This window comes from Dreissena polymorpha, chromosome 3 (assembly GCF_020536995.1).
Source record: "Dreissena polymorpha isolate Duluth1 chromosome 3, UMN_Dpol_1.0, whole genome shotgun sequence".
Taxonomy (NCBI): domain Eukaryota; kingdom Metazoa; phylum Mollusca; class Bivalvia; order Myida; family Dreissenidae; genus Dreissena; species Dreissena polymorpha.
Window position 1 is genome coordinate 3,866,858 of NC_068357.1, and position 21,931 is coordinate 3,888,788.

At 36.3% G+C, this 21,931-nt stretch overlaps 2 protein-coding genes across 4 annotated transcripts; both read right to left on the reverse strand.

Annotated features, from left to right (window-relative positions):
• Nucleotides 1-1,268: 1,268 nt before the first annotated feature.
• On the reverse strand, nt 1,269-19,999 carry LOC127872787 (beclin 1-associated autophagy-related key regulator-like). Of its 3 annotated transcripts, none has more exons than XM_052416173.1 (9): nt 19,758-19,999; nt 15,238-15,300; nt 14,768-14,810; nt 11,246-11,327; nt 10,125-10,359; nt 8,045-8,208; nt 6,621-6,765; nt 3,396-3,566; nt 1,269-3,059 (listed from the first exon to the last, which is right to left on the reverse strand). In XM_052416173.1, the coding sequence occupies exons 1-9, from the start codon at nt 19,949-19,951 to the stop codon at nt 2,924-2,926; spliced, it is 1,233 nt and encodes a 410-aa protein (XP_052272133.1). In that variant the 5' UTR covers nt 19,952-19,999; the 3' UTR covers nt 1,269-2,923. The 3 variants fall into 3 exon arrangements, with proteins under 3 accessions (XP_052272133.1, XP_052272132.1, XP_052272134.1); XM_052416172.1 differs by having other exon boundaries at nt 6,621-6,777; XM_052416174.1 differs by lacking the exon at nt 19,758-19,999 and adding an exon at nt 17,702-17,748 and having other exon boundaries at nt 6,621-6,777.
• A 992-nt stretch (nt 20,000-20,991) lies between these two features.
• On the reverse strand, nt 20,992-21,910 carry LOC127875185 (uncharacterized). Its single transcript, XM_052420037.1, has 3 exons — nt 21,734-21,910; nt 21,371-21,620; nt 20,992-21,251 (listed from the first exon to the last, which is right to left on the reverse strand). The coding sequence occupies exons 1-3, from the start codon at nt 21,908-21,910 to the stop codon at nt 20,992-20,994; spliced, it is 687 nt and encodes a 228-aa protein (XP_052275997.1).
• Between the last annotated feature and the right edge of the window lie 21 nt (nt 21,911-21,931).

A 21,931-nucleotide genomic window follows, 5' to 3' on the forward strand; every position in this document is an offset into this window, starting at 1 on the left:
GTAATTATCGTCCCAGATTAGCCTGAGCAGTAATTATTGTCCCAGATTAGCCTGTGCAGTAATTATTGTCCCAGATTAGCCTGTGCAGTAATTATCGTCCCAGATTAGCCTGTGCAGTAATTATCGTCCCAGATTAGCCTGAGCAGTAATTATCGTCCCAGATTAGCCTGTGCAGTAATTATCGTCCCAGATTAGCCTGTGCAGTAATTATCGTCCCAGATTAGCCTGTGCAGTAATTATCATCCCAGATTAGCCTGTGCAGTAATTATTGTCCCAGATTAGCCTGTGCAGTAATTATCGTCCCAGATTAGCCTGTGCAGTAATTATTGTCCCAGATTAGCCTGTAGAGTAATTATCGTCCCAGATTAGCCTGTGCAGTAATTATCGACCCAGATTAGCCTGTGCAGTAATTATCGTCCCAGATTAGCCTGTGCAATAAGGACAAGCTTATCAGGGACGACACTTTGACTTGTTTTGTTTAGTAGAGATTTCCTTTAAACAATAAATTCAATCAAAGAGGAAACTATGGTCCCTTATAGGCCTGACTGCAAAGTCAAATCAGGGATGATGCTTATGCACATACTTTGAGTTGGCTTCTCCGAGAGAGGCTCAATGTTCTAGAGCCTTATGCTCCTTCATATTGGTATTGTATGTTTCATTATTGAAACAATATTCACTAAAATTTGTTTATGTTTTAAGCTTTCTTGTTGTAGTCGAATTTGATAACCTAATGTGTCTCTTAAATTACGAGTTCCATATTAATTTACACCAGTACAGATAGCTACGAGGATACAGTGTACATTTGCAGCTCTTGCGTGCAGGTGTGCTGATGTTATGGCCTTTCTTTTATTGAGATATTTTTCCAAAAAGTATACATTTGTTAATTATTTAAGTATTACTAATTTACTATATAGTATGTTTTACTTTGATGTATTTATATCACATTTAGCAATCAAGAACAGATTATGGTCTTCGGACGTTTATGTCAGTTTTAGTTCATAGTTACATTCTCGTTCTCAAAATTGTAGAAACCATATGGTGCTTTATTAATACTTAACAGTAATTACTGCTATTATTACATTCATAATTATAGTTGCCAATAAAGGAGTGTTGTATTTGGTTAAGTAGACTTAGCTTGGGATATCACAATTATTTAAATAAAGGTAAAATAACCCATGTAAGCTTTGAAAGCTTTGTTCATTTTGTCTAAATGTTAACAATATGCATGTTTCTTGCACCTTTGTACCAAATAAGAGACAAAAATTAACACATCTTTCAATATCATTTATTATTGTTGATGTCAGTAATAAAATGCCGTAGGAAAACCTTATACAACCACATTGCACATTGGTACAAATACTGTGAAGTTAAATATTGTATTATGAGAACAAAAATAGATTGTGGATGCAACACTTGTCAAAATAATCATACATTATGACCGGCATCAGACGAAAAAGGGTCTTATGCCATATTGTGCAGGCTGGTCTGGGGCTATGCTGGCCACTTAAGGCATAAGACTGTTTTTACATGCTGCTACACATTATGTCCTTAGCAGTTTCGGGCTACAAGGATATTGAAGGATAAGTTTAAGATAAATAATATACACTTGTATCAAAGTTCCATAAATTATATACTTTTGAATAATAATTTATCAAATCCTGTAAGAAGTGAACTAATTTTTCAAATTATTATTTTTACCGGTCAATATACAAAGCATTTTCATTCTGATGCCATATTGTGGTATCATTTCTTTCCATCTTAACTCCAGATATTTTTTTACTAACCAACATACCTAACAAATTGAATATTATTTCTTAATCCCACATGAACTGATTGATAACTTTTGGAAACATCTCACAAATATCTACATCTGAAAAAAGCAACCATAAGAAAGACTGCTCCATTTTTGCAACAATTTTAAAACTACTTAAATAATTAAAACATAACCACTTTAACAACAGTTTAAAAGCACAACACAGAAGTTCAGTAAGTAAAATAACAATATCCCCCCCCCCATATATTTGACCTTTGACATTGAAGGATGACCTTGACCTTTCACCACTCAAAATGTGCAGCTATATGAGAAACACATGCATGTCAAATATCAAGTTACTATCTTCAATATTGCAAAAGTTATGGCCAATGTTAAAGTTTGACACAAACAAACCAACAAACAAAAAGACGGGGCAAAAAAATATGTCCCCCAGTGTAGATTGGCGGACATAAAAAGACTTGGAACAGTTTTGTTTACAACTGTACTAAGATATTGCTGAATATCTCGATACATTTTAATGACAAATGTACAAAGCATAAAAACACATTCTTCTTCAATGAACGAATGTAAAATGAATTAATATATTAAAATACATTATTCTTCTGCAATGAACGAATGTAAAATGAATTAATATTAATATACATTATGATGTCAGTCTTTCAAAAGAATCAAAAACCAAAATTTCCTTCAAAAATAAGATTTTTGTATTTTCCAATAAGTTACCTAGTAGAATCATATATCCAACACTTTTCATTGACAATTAACATACAGATCAAACTATTTATAGTCCCTTTAGAGCAAATAGTTAAAAGATTATCACAAAATATAAAAGTATACTTACACGTTATTTTCACAAATGGACTTATACAATTATAAGCTAATAAAATCATATAAACAGGCAACCGTATTTGCCCAAATGGGAAAGCAAGAAAAAAATGAATAAATAAAACAGATAATAAAAAACACTTTACTTAAAATAGGCTGGAAGGCACACTGTGCTATCTGCGGAAATATGATGCAAAAGTGCTGTAGGCGGAAGAGATAACACTGCTGGCTGACGCTGTCAGCGAGGAGTCTGTCATATCCTGAGAAACGTAGCCCGCAGGATGCTGAATTGAGGAGAGTTGCTGCGGGGGAATCGTGATATTATCAGGGCACCTGTTCCCAGTCACCGGTGTCAGGGTCTGTCTGTAAACTGTACATGTCTTCATCACTCTCTTCGGAATGTCCGTTGGAGTCTTCAACAGAGTCCATCATGTCTTGTTCTACCTCAAATGGTCCAATCCTGAAATATTATATCAGTTAAACATACACGAAAATATGACTCATTGTATGTGGGGGCAATGTAGCTCTAGATCATCCAGTGAAAATATGTGATAAATAAACAAACACAAAAATGTGATTGATGCTTTGTAGCGGCGATGTAACTTCTAGTGAATATTAGTGATAAATTTCTATGAAATTTGTCACTGTTTGAAGCAGCAAATAATCGTTTTTAAACTACTAATATAGCCTTATAAACCACAGAAAAGCTTTGAAAATCAGATATAATATCACCTTTCAACACAACACAAAAAGGTCAAACAACAAACTACCAAAAGATTCGATATGGTTACATTACCTCCCGAGCTGGGTATGTGTGAGCAGCTCCAGGATATTGTGCAGCGTGTGCTTGGGTTCAATCCTCTCTGGGTCCAGCCCCTGGGAGAAGCACAGGTACAGGATGTTCTGGTTGAGTCGGGCCACCGCCTTGTTGAACTGCTTCTCTGACAGGTTGCAGTAACAGAACTCGCTGAAAGAGAGTCGAGCAGATGAACATGTGTAAATGGTTATTAAACTGTGTAACTTACAGGTTGGAGTAACAGAACTCACTAAATGAGTGTTCAGCAGATGAAAATGAGCTGCTCCGTTTTTTTTTCTCTCTTCTATCTGCCCCTCCCCCATTTTACAAGTTAAATACTTTTTTTTAATGTTATACTTTGTTTGAAAATATTCAATAACAAATCAGAAGACATAGAGGAGTAGTTTTATTTCATGCATAAACGTTTTAATTACAGTTAAAAGTTAGACTAAGAATGAGATAAAAAGGCTATTGTCAAGCAATATGGTCGCCTACGGGCTCCACCATTGTCACAAATTCCACCATTTTCAGATTTTTTTTATTAAAAAAAAAATTGGTTGCCATAGCAACCACAATTTTTGACGTAGGAACAAAATAAAATGACGTGCATAATGTCCATATTGACATCTATCCATGTTCCAAGTTTCATGAAAAAATATTAAGAACTTTCAAAGTTATCGCAGGATCCAGAAAACCACCATTTTCAGCAGTATTTCTAGTCTATTTGTTGCCATAGCAACCAGAACTTTGAACGTAGGAACAAAATGAAATGACGTGCATAATGTCCATATTGACATCTATCCATGTTCCAAGTTTCATGAAAAAATATTAAGAACTTTCAAAGTTATCGCAGGATCCAGAAAAGTGTGACGGACGGACTGACAGACGGAGCGCAAACCATTAGTCCCCTCCGGTGAAACAGGTAGGGGACAATAATACCAGTCTCCTGAGATTCAACATTTTCTGTAGTCAATATAAAATTTAAAAAGAAATGGGTTAATGACCCAGTGGATACAAATATTTGGATAACATAAATTGAAGTTGATTTTTTATTTATGCCCCCCTTCGAAGAAGAGGGGGTATATTGCTTTGCACGTCGGTCGGTCCGTCCACCAGGTGGTTTCCGGATGATAACTCAAGAACGCTTAGGCCTAGAATCATGAAACTTCATAGGTACATTGATCATGACTCGCTGATGACCCCTATTGATTTTGAGGTCACTAGGTCAAAGGTCAAGGTCACTGTGACCCGAAATAGTAAAATGGTTTCTGGATGATAATTCAAGAACGCTTATGCCTAGGATTATGAAACTTGATAGGTAGATTGATCATGACTCGCAGATGATCCCTATTGATTTTCATGTCACTAGGTCAAAGGTTAAGGTCATGGTGACCCGAAATAGTAAAATGGTTTCTGGATGATAACTCAAGAACGCTTATGCCTAGGATCATGAAACTTGATAGGTAAATTGATCATGACTCGCAGATGACCCCTATTGATTTTGAGGTCACTAGGTCAAAGGTCAAGGTCACGGTGACCCTAAATAGTAAAATGGTTTCCGGATGATAACTCAAGAACGCTTATGCCTAGGATCATGAAACTTGATAGGTAGATTGATCATGACTCGCAGATGACCCCTATTGATTTTCAAGTCACTAGGTCAAAGGTCAAGGTCACGGTGACCCAAAATAGTAAAATGGTTTCCGGATGATAACTCAAGAACGCTTATGCCTAGGATCATGAAACTTGATAGGTAGATTGACAATGACTCGCAGTTGACCCCTATTGATTTTCATGTCACTAGGTCAAAGGTCAAGGTCACAGTGACCCTAAATAGTAAAATGGTTTCAGGATGATAACTCAAGAACACGTATGCCTAGGATCATGAAACTTGATAGGTAGATTGATCATGACTCGCAGATGACCCCTATTGATTTTCAGGTCACAAGGTCACGGTCACGGTGACCCGAAATAGTAAAATGGTTTCCGGATGATAACTCAAGAATGCTTATGCCTAGGATCATGAAACTTGATAGGTAGATTGATCATGACTGGCAGATGACCCCTATTGATTTTCAGGTCACAAGGTCAAAGGTCACGGTCACGGTGACCCGAAATAGTAAAATGGTTTCCGGATGATAACTCAAGAACGCTTATGCCTAGGATCATAAAACTTGATAGGTAGTTTGATCATGACTGGCAGATGACCCCTATTGATTTTCAGGTCACTAGGTCAAAGGTCAAGGTCACGGTGACCCGAAATAGTAAAATGGTTTCCGGATGATAACTCAAGAACGCTTATGCCTAGGATCATGAAACTTCATAAGTACATTGATCATGACTGGCAGATGACCCCTATTGGTTTTCAGGTCAAAAGTCAAGGTCACGGTGACCCAAAATAGTTAAATGGTTTCTGGATGATAACTCAAGAATGCTTATGCCTAGGATCATGAAACTTGATAGGTAGATTGATCATGACTCGCAGATGACCCCTATTGATTTTGAGGTCACTCTGTCAAAGGTCAAGGTCACGGTGACCCGAAATAGTAAATTATGGTTTCCGGATGATAACTCAAGAACGCGTATGCCTAGGATCATGAAACTTGATAGGTACATTGATCATGACTGGCAGATGACCCCTATTGCTTTTCAGGTCACTAGGTCAAAGGTCAAGGTCACAGTGACCCGAAATAGTAAAATGGTTTCCCGATGATATCTCAAGAAAGCTTATGGCTAGGATCATGAAACTTCATAGGTACATTGATCATGACTCGCAGATGACCCCTTTTGATTTTCAGGTCAAAAGGTCAAAGGTCAAGGTCACAGTGACAAAAACATATTTAAAAAATGTCTGTCACTACAACTGAGAGCCCATATGGGGGGCATGCATGTTTTACAAACAGCCCTTGTTGTTAATGAAATACTTTCAACTTTATGCAGATTTTTTTTACCCTTCCCATCAAATCAATGCATACTACCACAAAATTAACGCAAAAGTCTGGATCAGGTCTTAAGTCAAATCGCCCTCTAACCAATTAAAAACACAAAAAAATGTGATTTTTGGTCGGAATTCTTCATATTACATTACACAATTGCAAATAATGCATATTCTATAACAATATTCCCCAATTCTTTTAAATTCAAAGAAAGAATTCCAAAACTCAAACAAAACACTTCCAAGCATAGAGTTTAGTCTCAAGCAAAGTTCCCTAGTGTACCAAATACCTGTAGCACTGCTTTTTTGGCAAGCACACGTTGAGGATGTGTGCTATAACAGCCACAGATTGTGAAGTATAACAGAGCCCAGCTATGATTGTGTTGCCCGCACTCTGTGGGCTGCTCAACCCTGCTGCAGTGGCGCCGTCCTCAGCTGCTCTCGCAACTAGAAAAATATCAAATGAGCCTGACACTGGAAAAACGGGGCTAAAAGCTACTGATGAGCAGCAAACAGCTTAAAACCTGAACAAACTGCTAATTACTCGCAGACTGTTCTGGTTTTAGGCTGTTTGCCATTTTCACTTTGCTTCTGATGAGGATAATGCGTGGGCTTTAAGTGTCATCCCAGATTAGTCTGATTATTCTGAACAGGGATATCACTGACGATACTTTTCGCGTTAAAAGTATTTTTTTACACAATGTGCTCCTGCTTAAGTGTGTCATATAGTCTCAGATTGAATTGCGTTGTACTTTGATATGTTTAAGACAACATGATAATAATATGCACAGTTTGAGAGAAAATTAAATATTCATGGTATTCACACGCACAAGCTGCCATTCATTGGTGGCCTTATGCAAAGAAATGAAAGTTCATGTTATTCATTAGGTATATTGTCAGCGTGTCTCTAAATATTCTGACAATATATTTTCACTTTTTTTTGCAACATATTTAAGTGTCTACATTTTCTTATTACACAAAACAAAGTGAAGTGTCTTAAATTTTCTAACGGACAGAGAAGCACATCTGAAACTGATATGTTTAGTATTCACGAAGGCACAACAATTAATGAGCATCATGTTGCACCTTAATAATCAAATGTTTTTTTTTTCATACACAAAGATTTAATGATGCTCACAATGAAGGCAGCCAAAAGCGATTCCAGTTTGTTTACATGAATTGAATGAATAACATGCTTAAAATCGATTTAGTTTTGTGAATTTCAATGTTAAACAAGAGTTCCCTGTTGGAGAAATATGCCCATCAAACAGTGCTTTGAACTAGCGACCCCAATTTCAATAGGGGTCATCTATTGTCCAAGGCAGATGCACACATTAAGTATCAAGCCAATTTGTTAATTTGTTGACTTGTTATTGATCGGAAGCAATTTTCACACTTATTGTGACAGTGACTTTGACCTAGTTACCCCAATTTCAATAGGTGTTATCTACTGTCCAAGGCAAATACACATGGAAAGTATCAAGCCAATCCGTCAATTAGTTTGCGAGTAATTGATTGGAAATGATGTTCACATTTATATTATATTTAGTTAAATTGAAAACAATGTCACCTGAACAAACATGTCAGATGAAAAGATGTCTGGTGAACATGGGTTCATATGTTACATATTAACAAAAGTTTTTGTCACTGAAATTTTGGTAGTCTGCAATCCATTTGGTCATATTAGTACCAATTCCAACACAACATATCGTACCCATGATTTTATACTGTGAATACTCCCCATGGGCCGGCAGGGTGGGTGCCACTATACGATACTGGCCGCTTGCATTGATCCAGCGCCCATGCACGTACGCAGTCTGACTGGCGTCCTGTAGTTCCTGTAGAACGTCATCACTCGTTGCCATTTCCTGACTGGTTCTGCAGGATTAACAACAGGACTTGTGAATGCTTTATTAGTGATTTAAGGAGTAAGCATATTATTTTAGCAGTGTTGTGAGAAAACTGGGCTTAATGTATAAGCGTAAAGTGACATCCCAGATTAGCCCGTGCAGTCTGCACCTTTTTCAGGATGGTGGAGCAAAAAATGTAACTTATAGTGTTCACAGGCTTTCTTTTAATTTGACCTAGTAACCTAGTTTTTGAGCCCACATGAACTGATTTCAAACTCTGGCAAGATACCATTATGAAAAATGTTCTGACATTTCATAAAAGATTAGACAATAAATTGAGCCTCCAGACAGTTCCCAATGTTAATGTTGATGAGACAACATAGACAACCTACAAAAAGTGGTTACAAAAGCTCATCATGAACATAATGAGCTCAGATGAAATAAAAATGCATTTTAATGGCTTTTTATGCTCCCACTTCAAGAGGAAAGGTGGGTGGGCATAAAGACACTCTTTCCTCCTTCCTTCCACTTTTATATGTGATGTATTGGTAGCAATACATATGAAACAGCATGTGGACTTAAAACGTCTTGTTGTTCTTTTTTTTTCCTGATATAAGTGCAGTTTTTAGACAAAAAGGAGTTGTGAAGCACCTGTTAATCGGTACCACAGACACATTTCTAGCTTTATTGAATTTGTGCAATTCAATGTTTGCATAATGTTCTTTTGATGAAATTATATTAAAAATGTCCAGATATATTTTACAAACACAGGTATAATTATTCTTCATAATGTGTCACTAACAACAACATAAATGCAGCTGTTGAACACAACACATTAATAAATCATTTTATCACATGACATACCCTGTTTTCCATGTAATATAACCATTACGAATATTTTTATCTTACACATGTGTGATAAACTATTTAAGCGTTTTCATTGGCTTAGTTGTCGTTTATTGACCAATCGCATTTTGTTATTTTGCTGAAATGACGTTGCAACGTCAAATCACGTCACGAAATGTAAAGAACATTCTGGATTTATCATTATGTTTTGCTTAAATATTTATTTAATTTGCTCATTTAAAAGCATGTGATAAAAAGATCTGACACGCGTTGTCATATCATACCATATTTTATTTAACTCATCCAAGAAATTCGATAGTAAGCTCGCCAAAGGCTCCCTTACTAACAAAATTCCTGAACTTGTTTAATAAAATATGGTATGATATGACAACTCGTGCCAGATCCTTTATGTACTATAAAGAAAAGATCATAAATCAATTTATGAGAATATCTTTCAGATACTTACAAAAATCAAAGTACTGACAGTACTGGTGTGACGATGCATTTGAAATGGATTGATATAAAAGCATCAATTTAAGTTTGTCTACATCACCACAATTGTGTATGTGGGTACGAAAATTTGGGTACGAACATTTTTGCCAAAAAAAAATGGGTACGAAAACAAAATTGGGTAAGAAAAAATTGGGGTACGAAAAATGGCTACAAAAAATTTGGGGGTACGGGGAAGTAGTACCTGTGGAGAACTTGACCCATTCAGCGAAACTGGGAGGCGGGTTACATTCTCGATCAAATCTAAAAATAACTACTTTTGGGGTTTCCCCAGGGTCACAGCGTTTGAAGTGCCACCTGGCAGTTTCGTGTCTGGTTCCTGTCCTGAACCTCTCGATAAATTTGAAAAAGGACAGGAACCAAGCTGCCTTTACCTTTATCAATGATAATCAGCAAGGTATGCCCATTGAGAATATTTAGCTAACTCAATTGGACTGGCTCCGTCTTTTACATAGATCGCCATTGTGAAGAATTTGTTCATGGTATGATAACTTAGACGAGCTGCATCATCAAAAACTACTAAATGTGACATCAAACTTTGAAATACCAAAACAATCATTTCCTACCTTTGAAAATTTAATAACATACCTTTCAGACTTCACCTCAATCACAGGAAAGATAAATGTTGTGAGATCAGCAATATGAGATTTCCTGAGGGCCATCAGCTCATTGCATTTCTGGGCTAACTTCTCCTTCTTTCTGTGAATCGTCTCTGAGACACGCTCAATGTACTCTTTGATTCTCTTTTTCTTTTCCTGGTGCTTTTTACCCTTTGAGTAATGCACCAGGTTTTCCCGCCTGATATTGTCATGACTTGCTTTGTCTAAAATAAGTATGATTCAACACATAAATGCCATTAAAAAACCAACTCAAGCACACATACATAGAGATTAAATTTACTTAAGAGGAACAGATTTTTTAAGTTAAAGTTATCTTTGCCATTTAAGTGTATATAAACCATTAGAGCCCATTGATTTGGTCAGTTTTATTTGATAAACTAATAAGAGGAAAAATATACAACAATGATACAATTCATCTGGACAGTGTTGTTTTAATGACGTATTTCAGGGCTCGCGCTGTCGTTCGCCACTTGAGCCCTTTATTCCTGTTGGATTCCTGGGGCTTCGGTTTTAAGACCCCCGGCCTAATTTTCAGGATTTTAAATTTGGGACAACTTACTCCACTGTTAAGTTTACATGTATAAATTAACTTACGTTTGTACTTTGACAAGAACCATAATAATTAATTCTTGTACTTTGACAAGTACCATAATAATTATTTCTATGTTGAAAACTGCATCTTATATGTGATATGCCATTGTTGTCATTAAAATAAATATGAACAAGTTGATAGTATATATTATGATTTAAAAACCACTTTTCGCGCCCCGAAAAACGAAAACTGGTTGGCTCAAAGAAATTTTGGGCCGGCGCTAGCCCTGCGTATTTTCTTTAAATAATATCTATAGTTACAATAATAATGTAACATGAATCCTTAGTTCAAAAAGGGATTTGTGATTTTTTTACATATGATGATACAAATGGCACATGCACAACTTCAAAGCATGAGGAATAATCCCTGCTCGTTTGTATGTTGTATGCTGAAAAGTATACAATAACTTCTTTCACAAATGTGTGTGTACAAACAGACCGACGGCCAGATGGACAGAAATCAATGGGGTCATAATTAATGATATAAAGCAGCTTTACTCTGGAGAGTCAGCTTCCTGGATGCCTCAATGGACTGCTTGAGCAACTCTATATTTCGTCTACACTCGTCAATGGCATTCCTCTGAAATGACAAAGAAAACATGCATATAAAATGCTGAAAGATGCCAGAAACAAGCCTGAGATTATCTGTCAAGATTAAAAGAGAACAAGAGGGCCAAGATGGCCCTAGTTCGCTCACCTGAGAGGAGTCGGTTCATTCAATCTTTACCTAACGTCAAACTTGACCTAGATATTGTCAAGACAAACATCCTGGTCAAGTTTCATCATTTGTGAACCATAACTCTGGCGTATGGAGTGTTTTTGTTTTTGTAAGATTTGACCTGGTGACCTTTAATTTGAGTTGACCTCCCTTACCAAACATCAAACTTTGCTTACAAAAATAAATATTTTGACCAAGATTCATAAAATCTGTAACAAAATTGTGACCTCTAGAGTGTTTACAAGGATTTTGTATACTATAATGAAAATTTGGACAATCTAAGGGCATTAATTATGGCATTAATTATGTGATTTTGCTCATTATCAAACTTGACTGAGATCTTTCAGCAACTTTCATAAAGAATGCTTGAGAAGTGTGAATGCTAGAGTGTTTACAAACCAAATGTGGACGGACGGACGGCGGACAAAGACCAATCCTTAAACCTCAACTGAGCAATCAGGTGAGCTAAAAAGTGTGTTTCACAGATCTGAGCCATTTCCCAACTTGTCCGAGAAATCAATAAAACCAATGTATTGACAAAGTTTCAAGATGATTAGGAAAAAAATGTGACTTCTATAGTGTTCGATCACAAGGTTCCTCTCTAGTCACATAAGGAAAACTGCCCCACCCCCCTGGCGGCCATGTTTTTTTGTTTTTTGTATCAATCGGGACAGTTTGCAAACTCATCTGAGATACATGTATATATAACACCAATCAAAGTTTCATGATGATTGGGCAAAAAATGTGACTTCTAGAGTGTTCAAAAGCTTTTTTTACAATATAAATATAAGAAAACTGCCCCCCCCCCCCCCGGCAGCCATGTTATTCAACTGACCGGAACCATTTTTGAACTCAACTCTCGTATCAAGGAAACAAATGTTCTGACCAAAGTCTTGAAAATTGGGCCAAAAATGTGACTTTTAGAGTGTTCAGATGTTTTAACTATATACATATAGAGAAAAATGCCCCGCCCACTGGCGGCCATGTTTTTTCACCGATCTGGACCATTTTCGAACTTGTCCGAGATATCAATAATTTATAAAACCAATGTTTTGACCAACTTTCATGATGATTGGGCAAAAATTGTGACTTCTAGTGTGTTAACAAGGTTTCTCTATAGCCAAATAAGGAAAACTGCCCCGCCACTGGCGGCCATGTTTTTCAACGGACCAAAACCACTTTTGAACTCAACCAACACATCATTAAGACAAACATTTTGACAAAGTTACATGAAGATTGGGCATGAAATGTGACTTCTACAGTGTTTACAAGGTTTTTCTTTTTTTGGACCCTGTGACCTAGTCTTTGACCCAGCATGACCCAGTTTCAAACTAGATCGCGAAATCATTGGGACAAATGTTCTGACTAAGTTTCATGAAGATCGGACAAACAATGTGGTCTCTAGAGTGTTAACAAGGTATATCTATAGCCAAATAAGGAAAACTGCCACGCCCACTGACGGCCATGTTTTTCAATGGACCAGAACCACTTTTTAACTCAACCAACATATTATTAAGACAAACATTTTAAAAGTTTCATGAAGATTGGGCATGAAATGTGACTTCTACAGTGTTTACAAGGTTTTTCTTTTTTTTTGACCTAGTGACCTAGTTTTTGACCCGGCATGACCCAGTCAACTCGACCGAGATATCATTGGGACAATCTGACCAAGTTTCATGAAGATCCGAAAAGAAATGTGCCCTCTAGAGTGTTTACGAACAAGTATTAACGGGCAACGGACGGACGACGGACAAAGAGCGGTCACAAAAGCTCACCTGAGCAATCAGGTGAGCTTTAAAATGTTATGATGTTGATGTTTCAAAAATACCACAGATTAATTCAAATCACATTTTAATGATGATTGAAAATTCAATTTTAATCATCAACTAGATTAATCAAAATGGTCTAAACTTTCAATTAAATTACAGCTTTTGTTCCTGCATAGTAACTTTCCTCCTGTGTTAAAGACCAAAGGTTACAATTAAGGTAAAAGATCATGAAAGTTTAAGTTCCTGGGAGGATTAAAATATCACTTTGGCATGTTTATTCCTATTGCCAGATGATTTGTCCAGTACAACACTCATGGTCCATGTTTTAAGGTAAAGGTCATAAATTGAGGTCGGAGGTCATGAACTCTATATTATATTTTGTAAACAAGGGCTGTTAGTAAAACATGCATGCCCCCCATATGAGCTGTCAGTTGTAGTGGCAGCCATTGTGTAAATACGTTTTTGTCACTGTGACCTTGACCTTTGACCTAGTGACCTGAAAATCAATAGCGGTCATCTGCCAGTCATGATCAATGTACCTATGAAGTTTCATGATCCTAGGCCTAATTATTATTGAGTTATCATCTGGAAACCATTTAACTGCTTTGAGTCACTGTGACCTTGACCTTTGACCCATTGACCTGAAAATTAATGGGGGTCATCTGCCAGTCATGATCAATGTACCTATGAAATTTCATGATCCTAGGCGTAAGCATTCTTGAGTTATCATCTGGAAACTATTTTACTATTTCGAGTCACTGTGACCTTGACCTTTGACCTAGTGACCTGAAAATCAATAGGGGTCATCTGCCAGTCATGATCAACGTGCCTATGAAGTTTCATGATCCTAGACGTAAGCATTCTTGAGTTATCATCCTGAAACCATTTTTCTGTTTTGAGTCACTGTGACCTTGACCTTTGACCTAGTGACCTGAAAATCAATAGGGGTCATCTGCCAGTCATGATCAATGTTCCTATGAAGTTTCATGATCCTAGGCGTAAGCATTCTTGAGTTATCATCCGGAAAACATTTTACTGTTTCGAGTCACTGTGACCTTGACCTTTGACCTAGTGACCTGAAAATCTGTAGGGGTCATCTGCCAGTCATGATCAATGTACCTATTAAGTTTCATGATCCTAGGCGTAAGCATTCTTGAGTTATCATCCAGAAACCATCTGGTGGATGGACCGACCGACCGACGTGCAAAACAATATACCCCCTCTTCTTCAAAGGGGGGCATAATAAATGCAATTTCTATTGGGTAGAAGGATTTTAATGTAATTTTGGATTATTTCCCATGAACACAGGATGGGTCATGAAAACTGTTTCTGCTCATAGATGAAAGGTCACAGTCATAACCCAATGTAAAAAGTCATGCATTTAATGATTATTTTTTATTAAGTTCCCTTTTTATCACTTGTTTATATTCTGCACAATGACAATCATTTAGATGAGGGGTATATGCCACATTGAGTGAAAATCCTGTTTTTTCAACCATTGACTGACTGGTAAGTAAATAGTATCACTTTTACCTTGTCTATTCGTCTTTGAAGACTTGCTGTCTCACTCTTAAATCTGAAAATATGATTAGCATTTATATGTTCATATTAAGTACATGTAATATCTGCCATTATCATATTGTGTTAGGCAATTTTTAAATAGTTCCCTCAGGTACCTAACAGGTTGCATAATATCGCATTCTTGGATACATGTAGTTGGCGCTACACAAGGTATCACAATAGTACATGTACAAGGGCTTATATTAAAGTAAGATTGAATTCTTCCCAAGACCTCTAAATCACAGTGCAAAGTGCTCTCCCAAATTGACCTATTCTGATCACTGAACAAATTTTAAAACACTATGTTTTAGTTAGCAGGATTAGAAACTGTGACATTTTGTTACTAATGTTTTATTGGTATAAGCTGTTGACACAATCCAGTGATAAACTGTGTGTAATGATATTTACTAAAAGGGACTTAACATTCTTGAAACTTGATTTACCTTTCCAGAAAATGATCTCTCGTTGTCTTGGATTGATCCCACTTATTGTGTTTTGCAGAATAGCTGAAAAAACACACATTAATTTTGTAAATAAAATCTTTTAACAATATGACAATATTTCATTCACTTTTCGAAGTTCATTATTAAAAATTGTCAATACCCCAATTTACATAAACATGATCTGGATGAAGATTTTCTGCTGTCTTGATGGTCTTTTTTTTTGCTTGGGAATCTCTTTCGAAAATGAGGTAAGGCCAGTCTAAATATCGTCATTTTGTGTAACACAGCTGTCTCACAAAGCATTTAAATTAATTCCATGTTATTTTAGTTTGTATAAGAGGTAATGGTGAGTTACTTTTTCAAATGCTTTAGCAAAATCCATAATGATGATGTCAGATTGTATACCTTGATTATTTGATTGGTTTAGGTTTTTGAGGAATTACATCTGTTGTGTTTTGCAATAACACGAAGGTCTAAACCCGTGTTGGAAGTCATATAAAATATTATTTTTATCAAGATGAGCCAGCGAGCTAGAGCTAGCGATGAAATGTTCAATTATTATAAAGAAAATTCGTGAATGATACAGGCTTGTAATTTGTATCACAATATTTGTCTCCTTTTTTATAAACTGGGCATACATTTGCACGTTTCCAATCATTTGGGATTTTTCAAAAAGACTTGGACTTTTTAAAGAGTGAAGTCAGGATTGGGGATATTTCTTCTATACTGCATTCCTTTAGTACTCTGCAGGGCATTTTATCTGGATGGCTTTGAGGATTTTGTACTGCATGATAGCATACATGCCAGAATGTTTAAGGTCTAAATTGGGATATTTCATACAAAATGTCGGGACATTTTACCACACCTTAAAGGATCAATCATGCAACCTTGAATGTAGTAAGTAATCAGTATATTACGTACATAAACCTCATAATTTTTGCCCAATATTGAAGATAGCTGTGTTTTAAAAGTTCATGAACACAAATGTTCTCCATTTTTTGGAAGTACACACACATGCGCACTATGCAGCTAACACCATAAAGTGTAACGTGGGGCATTCCTCTATATGACATCCGATCGGGAGGAACATGTGTAAATCATGTAATGCGATGTGCGGGCATCAGCACTGTTTTTATTCAACCAATCATCAACTTAATCTAAATTAAGATTGATGCAAAATGTACAAACTATTTTCTGAAAATCAGTCAAAAATGAACGTAAATTTATGTGAAACATCAATGTTTATTGGTTAGCGCTCAATTTGTTTGATATACAAAATTGGTGTTTTTACAGGTTTTTAAGCCTCAGGTGACATACATGCCAGAAATGTTCAGGTCCAAATCGGGGCATTCCATTAAAAATGTCGGGACATTTTACCAAAAAGCGGGACACCTTAAACAATCAATCATGCCACCTAATACTGTAGTCAGTAATCAGTATGTTACTTACAAAACCTCATAATTTCCTGCTAATATTGATGATTAATTTGTTTAAGAATTTCATGAACACAGACATTCTCCATTTTTCGGAAGTACAGTAAACACACATGTGCAATATGCGGATGAATCTATAACGTGAAATGTAGGGTATGCCTTGATTTGACTTCAATTTGGGACAGATGCATGCGTAATCGTTCAACGCGATGTGCGCGCATCGAGCTCTGTTTTTATTCAACCAATTATAAATTAACTCTAAATTTAGATGGATGCAATAGGTACAAATTTATTTCTTACAAGGGCTGTTTGTAAAACATGCATGCGCCCCATATGGACTGTCAGTTGTAGTGGCAGCCATTCTGTGAATACGTTTTTTGTCACTGTGACCTTGACCTTTGATATAGTGACCTGACAATCAATAGGGGTCATCTGTCAGTCATGATCAATGTTCCTATAAAGTTTCATGATCCTAGGCGTAAGCATTCTTGAGTTATCATCCGGAAACCATTTTACTGTTTTGAGTCACTGTGACCTTGACCTTTGACCTAGTGACCTGAAAATCAATAGGGGTCATCTGCCAGTCATGATCAATGTACCTATGAAGTTTCATGATCCTAGGCGTAAGCATTCTTGAGTTATCATCCGGAAACCATTTTACTGTTTCGAGTCACTGTGACCTTTGACCAAGCAACGCCCTCACACTACTTTGGGGGAAGGGGTCCGCAGCCCTTAGGAAGGGGATTTTTTTGTAAATGGGGGAATTTTTATAACAAAACACAACAACTGTGTTGAACTGTTATAAACATATATTTCTGTATATGTGACTGTCTATAGGACAGAAAGGTGGACTTTTACTCAATCTATATAACAGTAATCTTATTTAAAAGTCCAAATATATTGCGGTTAAAGGGGTCCAAAGGTTGCGACCTAGATATATCTGGCGCACAATATAAATTGTAAGGTTATTATTGCATGTTTAAGTATGCATTAGCATAATTTGGCAATCTCAAAACACGCTATTTACCTACCTTATTGAAGTATGTGGTATATCCATATGTTATTCATTGGTATAAAACAAAACATTATTCCATGTAAGTATTTTCAAATGCGTATAATTAAATTTGTAATCCGAAAACAATTGCCAAGTGTTATTGTTCAAGAAAGCATGCACAAATTAGACCCCATGTACAAAATAACAACAATGACGTCATCATATCCTCCTGGAAAGCATGGTGCATTTTGACAAACTGAGGGAGCTTTGCATCGCAATTAAAAGTAAGTAGTTTACACTGTATCTAATGCGCAAAGATTGTTGAGATAGGTCAATATTGACTTGTGACATTTATAGTTAAAAATGTATACACCTTCATGTGTGCACTGGTGCGTTTTGGCAGTTCAAAAAAAAATTCAAGAGAGAATGTTAACACCCAAAATGACCTGATGTTTGGCAAGAGGAGTTATTGTTTATCGCAGTACACAGGTGTTACAGTGATGTACAATGAAACCAAACAATCTGGTCAAAACTGGATTATGAATGTCGGATTAAACAGAAAATTAAAGTGGGTAAAAAAAGGGTAAAATACAAGCTTGTACCTGATTTTATCTCCGCAAATTCTCAGATTAAAACATGTTATTTGGGGATTATGCTCGTCACATTTTTGGGAGCCATAACCATAGCCGATTGGTGGTATATTGGACAAGGCAATATAACGGACAGTGATATATTGGAGTCAATTTTCAACTATAAATCAGGGATTTTTTTCTCATTTTCTGAAGGGGAAAAAAATCAGTTTTTGGGGGAAAAAAATATACTTTTCAGGTGGGGGACTGCCGCCGAAATTCAGCGGAAGATTTGATAGATTGAGGGCCCTGCCTAGTGACCTGAAAATCAATAGGGGTCATCTGCCGGTCATGATCAATGTACATATGAAGTTTTATGATCCTAGGTGTAAGCATTCTTGAGTTATCATCTGGAAACCATTTTACTATTTCGAGTCACTGTGACCTTGAACTTTGACCTAGTGACCTGAAAATCAATAGGGGTCATCTGCCAGTCATGATCAATGTACCTATGAAGTTTCATGATCATAGGCCTCGGACATGTGCAAAACAATATACCCCCTCTTCTTCGAAGGGGGGCATAAAGATGAAAGTAAATTTATATGAAACATCAATGTGCATACAAATAACAAAACTGATGTTTTGACAGTTTTTTAGCCTCAGGTGGTTAAATACACAGAATACCGCCTTTATAGAATCTTTGGACTTGATTTGGGCCATGAAATACAAAAGCAGTCTACTTTTAATTCACTACAATGCATCTATCGCTAGCAATTAGCAACCCCTATCATACAAACACCATGGTGTGAATGCCCGATAAAATCAATAATTTGCCGATAGAGCACTGATAAGGTGTCAAAAACAACACTGGATTTCTGGACTAGTTGATATAACAGATATGGTTTGTTACTTAAGGGGCAATATAGGGATTAGTGATGGTAATTTAAGCCAGACAAAGCTTAAATAGCGAATTTTATTGTGACCTTATAGAACATATGTCGTTTTGTACAAATGTCTAGACAAATTGTGTCATGATCGGGACACCTCAAAAGCAGGACTGTCCCATTAAGCTCAGGACGTCTGGCATGTATGTCAGGTGGTATAATACACAGAATACTGAGTAACAGTATTTTGGGGACTCTATTGGGCCACGAAAAACAAAAGCAGTTGGCTTTTAGTTCACTACGATGCATCTAAATTCTAATGTGATCTATCGATAGCAATTAGCGACCTCTCAAATCAGTGCACTTTTAGAGGGAAAAAATTCCCAATTCCGAAATATGATTTTCGTTGCTAAAGTGGCTAAGAAAAGGCCTGATGTAATGTTGAAGTTATAATAAATATGACAAATATTTAACAGGTTTTTTTCTTTCACAATTTTACAATGTTATTATTTAAAAAATATACAAAAGCCAGTGCATTTTTTCAGTCAACATGACACTTTGGATATCTTGTGCTTGTAAGTTGTATATTTACAATTTATCCAATCAATGAGCGCTAAATCATGTTCTTTGTCTCACTGACCTATCAGGATAGGTTGCATAGGAGTGAATGAATTGTCCTTCATTTACGCATCTTTGACAATAAAATGGACGCTTCGCCTCAGAACACAGCGGGCATCGCTCGACAGCGACTGACAAACCAACGGAGCTCTCGATTAACTCGTTTAAATCTATTTCTAGCTGATTTTCTGACACCAAACAGCTGATTTCTTCCATAACAAATTACGTCATGTATAATATTTGTTTACTTCCGGATCAAAGGAGTTCGATAGGTGGCGCAAAATGCACGGGATTTTGGTTTTCGGTCAAACGTCATTAGCACTCGGTGAAACAGAAAACCAGCCGGAAAGGTTTACAGTCAACTCGTACCTAAGTCAACTCGCACGGTAGTCAACTCGCACGTTTTTTGGTTAACTCGCACGGAAGTTAATTCGTACCTTAGTCAACTCGCACGGTAGTCAAAATATTGATGTATTAATGGGTTCTAAATGAGTAATTTATGTATAAAAACAAATGATTAATACTTTCAGAGTTTAGTTAATACTTTTTATTGAAAAATATTTACAAAATAACAAAAAAACAAATTTCACAAAATATTGTTTATACCATGGTAACGTTATCGGCACATTAAAACTGACATTTTAAGTACTTTTAAAAATATATTTTTTAACAATTATTTTATTTTTTATTACATTATTAATACACATTATCAAAGCTTTATATATGTACACAAGTAGACATACATCTATATACTTTTATTGTAATATTTATTTCAATATATTTACACACAGTATCATAGCTTTACAATATGTACACAAGTAGACATACATCTACATACTTTTCTTTTAATATTTATTTCAATATTTACACACATTAACAAAGCTTTACAATATGTACACAATGAGACATACATCTATATATATTTTTTTTATATTTTCACACATAATCAAAGATTTACAATATATACACAAGGCGACATACATCTATATAATTAAAAAAAAAATATTTATCAATATTTTCACACATAATCAAAGATTAACAATATACACACAGGGAGACATACATCTATATACTTTTGTTTTAATATGTATTTCAAAATGTTCACACAATCAAAGATTTACAATATATACACAAGGAGATATACATCTAAGTATTTTTTTTATTTTATTTTTATTTCAATATTTACAAGATATTTAAATTGTAGTTCAATCAAGCACAGTGCTTGTACTTTTTGCTCATCTGTTTTATACATCTTTTCAAGCACAGTGCTTGTACTTTGTGCTCATCTGTTTCAGTAGTGCCGTTGCGCATACCTCGCCCCGCCTGTAAAATGACCACAACCTGGCAATCTGGCCTTGCATGGTTTTCTGCTGGCGTCGCTGGTAGCGAGTCAGTTGCAGCTCCGTAACCAGCTGTACGTTCCGAAGTGCAACGTTTGCCTCGTCAGAAAGAAGACGGATGAAGAGGTACATGAGAGGGGCAATCCCCGCTCTCCTATTGAGACGTCTGTGCCAACCTGAAGTTAAATTTGAAAGGAAATTAATGTTTCGTCATTACTTAGCATTACAAAATCATAATAAAATTAGTCGCAATAAAACACATGTTTAGATGGCAATAGCATCAGATTTTTTTTACCTTCTACGTCGTTGTTGGTTTGAATGCTCATGCCGAACACCGACCAGCATGGCACAGGCCAAGTTGAAGACACGAACCATGTTGAGCGTATGTAGCTCAAAAGTCCATCAAATCTGCGAGGCGCGATGTCGACCATGGACTCGAACACCTCGGGAATGTGTTCTGCCGGTAAGAACGGCAGACACATTATTTTCCTTATGTATGCGTACGTTTCTCTTCTCGTGGCGTACTCGGTAGCGAGCCCCGTAGCCTGAAATAGAAATGTAACATTAAATAATATTAGTCTCATTTGCCTATTTATTTTGACGACTGTATCAGTATAAATAAATATATTACCGGAAAACACATACTAAAATGATATACCTGCACTTGGCGCCAAACAGCTTGCCCCCAATGGAAGGCACAGCCATGGATCTTGGCGTTCTCGCCGAACACGTAGCGTAGGGCCTTCCACATGGCCTTCTCAAAATCAACTACAAACTCTTCTACTTCTACCTCTCTGCACAGCAGACGGCCAATTTTCTGAAGACAATAACACATGGCAGTATTTAAGAAATGTTG

Bases quoted from the DNA above. Each gene is read 5' to 3' on its own strand.
- LOC127872787 (XM_052416172.1), bottom strand. From the start codon at position 19,951: ATGGAAGAAATCAGCTGTTTGGTGTCAGAAAATCAGCTAGAAATAGAT. The intron at 15,301-19,757 runs GTCAGTGAGACA...GTGTTTTTTCAG, and splicing joins TATGCAACCTATCCTGATAG to CTATTCTGCAAAACACAATA. The intron at 11,328-14,767 runs GTAAAAGTGATA...TTGTCATTTCAG, and splicing joins TTCAAAGACGAATAGACAAG to AGGAATGCCATTGACGAGTG.
- LOC127875185 (XM_052420037.1), bottom strand. From the start codon at position 21,910: ATGTGTTATTGTCTTCAGAAAATTGGCCGTCTGCTGTGCAGAGAGGTA. The intron at 21,621-21,733 runs GTATATCATTTT...TTTCTATTTCAG, and splicing joins CTGTTTGGCGCCAAGTGCAG to GCTACGGGGCTCGCTACCGA. The intron at 21,252-21,370 runs GTAAAAAAAATC...ATTTAACTTCAG, and splicing joins AACCAACAACGACGTAGAAG to GTTGGCACAGACGTCTCAAT.